This window comes from Notothenia coriiceps, unplaced genomic scaffold, assembly GCF_000735185.1.
Source record: "Notothenia coriiceps isolate Sejong01 unplaced genomic scaffold, NC01 NC01_scaffold00034206, whole genome shotgun sequence".
Classification (NCBI taxonomy): domain Eukaryota; kingdom Metazoa; phylum Chordata; class Actinopteri; order Perciformes; family Nototheniidae; genus Notothenia; species Notothenia coriiceps.
Genome location: NW_011366907.1, coordinates 6,635 through 14,870, shown reverse-complemented (window position 1 = coordinate 14,870; position 8,236 = coordinate 6,635). Strand labels below are relative to the sequence as shown.

General features: G+C 41.8%; 1 protein-coding gene across 1 annotated transcript in view; it reads left to right on the top strand.

Moving 5' to 3' along the window:
* Nucleotides 1-235: 235 nt before the first annotated feature.
* Nucleotides 236-8,236, top strand: part of LOC104962040 (SH3 domain-binding protein 5-like) — a gene marked incomplete at its 5' end in the record, with an annotated part of 9,159 nt that continues 1,158 nt past the window's right edge. Inside the window, 4 exons of the mRNA XM_010790430.1 lie at nucleotides 236-400; nucleotides 1,529-1,659; nucleotides 3,832-3,874; nucleotides 5,714-5,952. Coding sequence (XP_010788732.1) covers nucleotides 236-400; nucleotides 1,529-1,659; nucleotides 3,832-3,874; nucleotides 5,714-5,952 — 578 coding nt within the window. The remainder of the gene's footprint in view (nucleotides 401-1,528; nucleotides 1,660-3,831; nucleotides 3,875-5,713; nucleotides 5,953-8,236) is intronic.

Below are 8,236 nucleotides of genomic sequence, written 5' to 3'. Positions count from 1 at the left end.
AACTCCTAGAATGATAATAATACATGTGATTTTTATCGTGCTTTTCCTAATGCTCAAAGACGCTTAAATGATGAGTCACTGAAACCATTAAAGAACCGATGACTCGTCAGTTTTTAATAATAATTTTAATAATAATACATGACACTTTTATAAAAACTCATAGAACCTTTGACAGAGAGTAACGGCAAGAACCGATGCCTCATCAGTTTTGTGACGCCCCCCTCCCTCTCCTCAGGCCCAGCTGGAGGCCCAGAGCTCCACTCAGGACTTCCAGAGAGCGTCGGAGGTTCTTCGGGCGGCGAAGGAGACGATCTCTCTGGCGGAGCAGCGCCTCCTGGAGGAGGACCACCGGCAGTTTGACTCCGCCTGGCAGGAGATGCTGAACCACGCCACGCAGCGGGTGAGGAAACCAGAGGGGGTTCAGTTGGCTGATTCATATATTTGTTGTACATTATTTTCCTATATTTAGATATTTTTTGCTTCAAAGGTCTCCTATCATGTTATTTTTCGGCACATTTTATGACTCTCTTTATTTATCTCTCTTTATGACCGGCTCTGGCTGCCTGCATGAAGTCAAGTGCTCGGCGCAGTTGTCGGCGAAATGTCGCTCCTCTGTTTTCATTTAAACAGCTCCTTATATCCGTTAGGGCAGCTAGCTAGCACCAGATGCTAACAACAACAACAACAACAACAACAACAACAATACACGTAAGGCCTCTCTCTCGCGCCACACATACACACACCCTCCCGGTCCTCCCGATGGCCAGTGTGGAAGTGTGGTCTGCCGCAAGCGGGCGGCAGGAGCGGGGCTGTCAGCATCAGCTTGTAGATGGTATTTTAAACTCGACGCGCTCTGAAACTACGGGGCGGCCGAGGACAAAAAATACACATGCGTTAATCGCGTTAAAATAATTAGTGGCGTTAATTTTAATTTTAATTTATTATTTTATTTATTAACGCGTTAACTTGACAGCCCTAATACAAATATATAAAAAACATGTCTATGATGTGTTTTGCTCAAAATACCAAACAGATCTAACATTTTAGACATCCCTCATATCCCTCTGTTTCAGCCCTGTCGACCATTACGTCCAAAACACGTCTCATTGTTTCTGATAGCGACGTTTCTGATTGGCCCGTGGGTGTAGAGCCCGCCCACATTTCAGATGTTACGTCATATCGATCGCAAATCTGGATCAGCTCCGTTGTTCCCCCGTTTTTAGAGATGTGGGTACGGAGGAAAAGAGAGAGGGTTTTATTTTCTGACACTTTGAGTTCCCTGACACACCGGCTTTAGTTAGCTGATGAATATTTGTGTGTATGTGTATATTTATGTCTTTATTTTTTGCATTCTGTTTTATTTTAATCCGTTTTTATTTCATTATTGCTTGCTCACTTTTTTTACACGTGTCACCCTTTTGTTACACTGCGATGTGAAGTCAATGGGACACTTAAAAGACTAAATATGTATAATATATTATGTAATGGGAATGATTGGCTGATGCTGAGTTCTGATTGGCTGTCACAGGTGATGGAGGCGGAGAATACCAAGACGAGGAGCGAGCTGGTGCACAAAGAGACGGCGGCCAAATATACGGCGGCCATCAACCGCATGAAGCAGCTGGAGAAAAAACTCAAACGCACCATCAGCAAGTCCAAGTAAGTGTCTGCTGTCCCACTGCCAGCGAACGCATCACGGATAAATGATTGTTAATAATGAGGCAGAGAGAAAAGCACTTAGGCAGCTGAGAGCATTTTCACCTGTAACACCTGGTTGTTTTGGGAGATTAAGGGCCACTTTTTAAAAGAGAAAAACACTTTTGGAAATATAGAGAAGGAAGGTTAGGACAAGTGAAGAATTTCTAACAATTAGTTTGTATTTTTTTACTAAGAAATGTTCTCTTATTTGACAATTTCATGTATTGTTATCAAAGATCAGCTCAAAATGGTATGCCTTTTTTTGTAAAGCAGCGATTTAAAAAAATAGATTTTTATCCTCAAATGATGGAGACGTTATGTGAGCATAAAAGTTTTTCTTACTTCCAAAAAAGCGTACGTTTATATAAGATTTGAGTCTTTTAAAATGCTGTTGTATCAGAGGTTTTTTCGTAAAAATGCATCTTATATTAAGCCTCCTCTTTAAAATATACATTACCTTTTTTAACATTAAAGCCTGTAAATAAGCTCCTTTAAGTCTTACACTTTGTATACAAATGATAAACTAGTTAAACTCAAAATCCTATTTTAAAAACTAAAGTTTAGGCCAAATAGTCAAGCGTATTCCAGGGTTAAAGAAGACTATTCTGGGTCTTTAGGAAATAATCCACTTTATCTAAGTATTTATTTAAAATCACTAAATGGAGATATACTACATATTCATATTTTCAGCTTCCTCTGGATTTCTTTTAGGACTTATGTTACTGTCACAGCGAGGTGTCGACAACAACGCGACATATCTATTGTCCTGTTCACATTAAAACACTCGAGGATTGTTGTCCAGGAACTCGTCTCCGCTCTGTATTGAAACCATGTTGTGAAGTGAAACTGTGTTTGTTACTTTGAGGTTTCTGGTTTTCTGAACGTCACATCCAGCTGTTCGGCCCTGACGTGGTCGGATCAGTGTTCAGCACCTGATCGGTTATAAGAGCAGGTTTCTCTTCTCTATTCCTCTGAAAGAAAGTGGTTTCTCCCTGAAGCAGAGACACCAAACCACTTCTACCTGTGTGTGTATGTGAAACAGTCATGGGGTGATGGGGAAGTCTGGGTTCATCTGGACTCTCACAATGTGACGTCCTCCTGCAGTTTCACTAGTTTAAGGACACCATTTAGCCGCTGTGGCAAAACCCAGAATCAGTTCTGCTCCAGTGACTTATTCGAGATGAAAACGTAGAAAAAATCTGCAATATTTCAGTATTTCTGAACAAGATTGAGCCAATTTCTTACACACGTTCAAAAAATTCGAAACTTTACGGTTCTCATCGACTGACAGACACGTATTTGAGATGTAAAACATGTTCAAGTTCTTCACTGATTCGTCACTGAAAAAAAAACCTACATTTTGGAAATATTATCTGAAATTAAAATACATTTTAAGTTCTTCTGCAGAAAGACAGTGGTCACATTAAGTGTAAATGTTGGGGATAACATGCAAATAAGCATCTAGATGTACTTTAACTAAGTATAACAAGTGGTTCAACTGCACACTGTTTGCACTGCAGGGTGTTTTTCATTTGAAGAATTTATCATATTACAAATATATATACCTGAAAAGAATAAACCCTAAATTAAAGCTAAGGACGTTAAAGCCCCCGGTCTCTGTGCACAGATGAAAACCTCTCACTGTCTGCCTTGTTTTATTTAAATGCTGTCAGGAAATGTAACTTCCCTGCTGAGTAAGAGGATGTTTGCAGCTTAGGGGAACCTTTATGAACCTGTCCTTCAGTAAAGCTTTAGTTTATATTATAAAATGTTCCATAATTAAAGAGTCCTCTCCTGCTGATGTTCAGGTGTATATCAGTATGTAGTGTCTCTACTTTAAAGAGTCCTCTCCTGCTGGTGTTCAGGTGTATATCAGTATGTAGTGTTTATAATATACTTTCTTCAAGTTTAAAATACTTACTTAAAGCCTTGACATTCAGAGTCTTTGTTTTCTTGTCCTCATTGTGTTTTCAGCTGCAGATCGCTGTGTGTTTCCTCAGCTGTTAATCCCCCACTCTCTCCTCCTCTTCCTCCTCCAGGTTACCATGGTGATGCTGTGGGTACTGCTTGTTTTCTGGGTTACTCTGTCTCTCCTCTAACCGTCTCCTCCTCTTCCTCCCTCTTCCTCTGCAGGCCCTACTTTGAGATGAAGGCCAAGTACTACCTGCAGCTGGAGGTACGTGACGCTGTGTTTGAGTTCTCCTCTGAAGGTCACAATGAGTACGATGTTCTCTCCGCAGATGTTTATGAAGCTGTGACGCTCGACCAGAGGTTAAATATATTCAGCTAAACACTCAGAAAACAGCTGACTCTCCCGAGAAGCCGTGCTGTGGCTACGTTTAATTTTACATTTGATATCCTTTTCATTTATGGCTCTATCTTTTTGAGGTCAAAGTCAACTTTATAGTCAATCTTTCAGTTCGTGTGTACGGACAAAGAGATCGAAATACCGTTTCCCACAATCTCAAGGAATACAAAATACACATATAAAAACATCTATATACCTATATATACACAATCAACTGACACATTTGTACATATGCACACATTAAGACATACATAAAAGCAGGACAATCAATATATTCAAAATAACAGTCACTTCAATATCTTTGAAATAGTATCAATAAATAAAGCGTTGGGGACAGGGTTTTTTTTTCATTAAATGCTGGGAGAGCTCCCCCCACTGCATGTATGCTAAAAAAAGGCTCTCTGTAGACACATGGCCTCAAAGACTCACCATTAAAATGTAAACAAAAATATATTTACATCTAGTTTAAGTCAGATTTAAAGGTGGGGTAGGTAATTCACTTCAGAAACACGTTTTGTTATATTCCATGGAATGCTCTTAACATCCCGATAGCAATGAATATCTGAAGTGCTTTGACAAAAAATACATACAAATCTGTGGAAGCCGTAGCGCTGTAAAAAGCACGACCAATCATCTGAGCCGGCCCGGCTAAAGTAACTGGATGGCCTACCTGCCTGTCAGCCTTCCATCTGTGCACAAACTTATCTCGTGCCCTCATTGGTCATGTGCGCGTTCGTGTGTGTTGGAGGAGGGGCTCTGTGAGGAAGTGGCAGATTTTCTCCGGTTGTGTATTTTCAAATTCTAGCGCACTCGAGCTGGTTTCTCCAAAATGACCTACCCCACCTTTAAGTACAGCAAATTCAGTTTTCTAAATGTAAATGATTCGGCATGAGCCTCATCTCCACTTCCATCCGTAACGTAGGTAGAAATGCTCTGAATCTAAAGTTTGCATATTATATATAATATCGATTCTTTGGATGTTAGTTTCAATCTAATATATTATATTCCATTCCTCACATACTGATGTATGATATCCTGCTTTATATTTTGTAATTCAGCATGTATATTTTCTACTTTTTTTAATGCTATTTTATTTCTCTTGAGATTTGTATTGATGTCGTAGCAACTTCAAATCAGCTGCTGTCTAGAGAACACAATATAATATATATATAAGAATGCTTGCAAGCATAACGACTCGTTCTGAGTGCTCTGTGTGTGCCAGACTGTTTCATAGGAAGACAACAAAGATCATTTACACAACAACACAACAAGGTGTTCGATCACAATAAGCAAAACTCACACCCTACAAAGAACAGTTGGGTGTTGCAGCTAGCTTCCTCATCCCCTGTCTTTTCTGTTGTGTCATAAAACCCTTTGTATCACACATCCATTTCTGTGCCATTCCCAGGATGCCACTTTGTTCAAAGTTACATGTCATTAGGATGACACTGTGTTAAGCTTTAATACCATAATGTCCGTAACATTGTGCAATGGTCTTTTTATGCTGCTGCAACGCAAACATTTCCCAAATTGGGATCATTTAAGTACTTCTTATCTTATCTTAGCGTTGTTCTCTCCTCAATGTAAATTATTCGGTCTCATGTCCACTTCCATACAAACGCACTGAAAGGTTGACATATCGATGCTGTGGCTGCAGAATGAGAGAATCTGTGTCAGCGTTGTTCTCATGACCTCCATCCTCCCCAGAACCTGAAGAGGACCGTAGACGAGCGGCAGGCCAGGCTCTCTCGGGCTAAAGGCGAGTACAAGATGGCGCTCAGGAACCTGGAGAAGATCTCCGACGAGATCCACGAGCGGAGGAGGAGCTCCTCCATGGGGCCGAGGGGCCGCGGCGTGGGGGCCGAGGGCCACAGCGTCTCCGGGGACGACGGCTCCAACTTCAAGATGGAGTCGGACAGGATCTCCAGTGAGTGCAGAGAACCTCCGTTACTCCTCCCTCTCTTTTCTCCCTCGTGGCTCCTCGCTCACTGACTTCTGGCTTTTCTCTCTCTCTGCTTTTATTCCCTGGAGAAATCACTTCACCAGTAGCGTGGCGTGGGGAAAAAATTAGGGGAAGCCAATAATACGTCCTTTCTTTTGGGTCGGGGGGGAAGGGGGGTGTGGTGGTTAATGTAATAACGTAACCAGATGAGTGATTACAGCACCCGGTATCATTTTACACACATTTGTATCATACAGATGCAGGACTTACACACGCCTGCTATCTAACCGACAGGTCCCCACGCACTCTCCAGCCCAAACTCTAATAAGCATTCATTCACAAACTAAATCAGGAGACCTTTAACGTTTTGGGTTCGCTCCTTTGTTCCTCGCTGTACACAGCTCCAGTTTGGGCATTGGCCTGTCATCAGATTGTATTTGTTGTTGCTGCTGCAGCGGAAGTTTAGTACAATTATTTTTGATTAAATACTCAGAATCTCCACCCTCCATAATTGCACTTGCTTCAGTTGCTTGCCACTTTCTAACGGCGGTGAGAGTGGTGCAGTGACGCTATCTATCTTCTATTGATTAGATTTATGATTCGAAAATTATAATAGTAGGGTAGACATGTGGATATTATCCGACTGAACAAAACGTGCATTTACCAAACAGGTTCGTTTTCCACTGAACTTTTTTCGAGCTATTTTCCAAAATCCTATGGAGAAATCCCATTGCTATTTTGTCGATTTGTCATATTATAAATCCATGAGGGAAACCCATGACCGAACGCAGCTTACTTCCGTGTTTTATGACGCGTCACTGCAACACTTTTAAATACATTTGATGTGATTTGATTGGATGGGGAGGCAAGGGAAGCCAGCCGCCTCTGGCTTCCCTTGGCATGGCCCTGACTAATCACAGGTTAACAAGAAAAGGAAGAACAAGGAAACGACACCACAAAAAACAGACCAAAACAAAAAACAATAAACAAAAATGAAAAAAAAGAAAAGGGAAAGAAAAAACAATGTGGGAAGGCTAAAATGAGAGGGAGAGGAAAGAGGGGAGCACCGAGGAGCGGAGTGACTTTGAAAGAACCGAAAAGAGATGAGACAAGATATTAAGGGACCTCTTTTAGTGAAGAGTGGTCCATCGCACGCACGCCCTGTTATTTAAATCCCTTCGGTTATTAATGGCAGGAAAGAAAACGCCAGCCCCCGCCCACCACTCGACCAATTAACATTATTGCGATTGGTTACATATTACTAATGTGCGGTGGGCCCAATTAGTAAAATGTGTGGTAAACATAGTATGTCTACGGGTCGGCTGAATGTGTGCCACGGATAATACGGACGTACAGGCTGTCCCAAGGGGTGCGATGAGAGGTCGGGTATTTGAGAGTTATTCGGGTAAGTAAGGTGTTTGCATTTTAGTCCTCTGGAAATTGCAAAACCAAGCGAGGAACAAGGAGCGACCAATGTGTCCGAGGTCAAAACCCGGTAACCCGGACAGTAGTCAAAAATAAACATCACGGACGAACGTCGCCTTCAAAGTCATGTTAATAAAAACGTAATTTATGAGGCTTAGAGGTGGGAGGGCTGATTATACGTTGGAAACGAAAGCAACGAACGGGTGAAGAGATTGCCGGCCGAAATCTCCGACCACGTCACTGCGATAGTAATATGAAGATCAACTAATCTAAATACTAGCTATTTAATTATTAGTCATTCCCATCCTGTTACGACCTATATAGTGCTGAACTTGTTTTTGCACGTAAATGGTTTTGTCCAAGCAAAATAGGTGACTGGAAAAAAAGCTCGATAAACGGTTTTAGAATACCTCTTATAGGGTAACGCATTAAAAACAGCTAAACAGTAATAATAATATTTAGGGTACCTCCCTTTGGGTACTGGCTTGCGTCGAATAGAAGGCACAAATACTGCGCAGGTGACGTTGTGAAATTTATTAACTACACTAAACTAACCTACATTTCGGTTCCCTTCGGTCGGCGGAGACCGAAGGGAACCGTACCGGGACTGGTTAGTGTCCCAACCGTCCCCGTACTTCCACCAGGACAGACTAAAACAGTTAGGGAGGGTAAAAAAAAAAGTGTGGTTCCCTTACGTTTAAAGCCGACCGGAGGAGGCGTTTGTCTCTCTAGAGAAGAGAAAAAGGAGGCGGAGGCAACAACAACACTCCCTCTAGAGAGACAACGCTCTCTCCGGTCCTGGCTTTAAACGAAGGGACCCAACTTTTTTTACCATCCTAACTAGGTTAGTCTGGTCCGGGTAA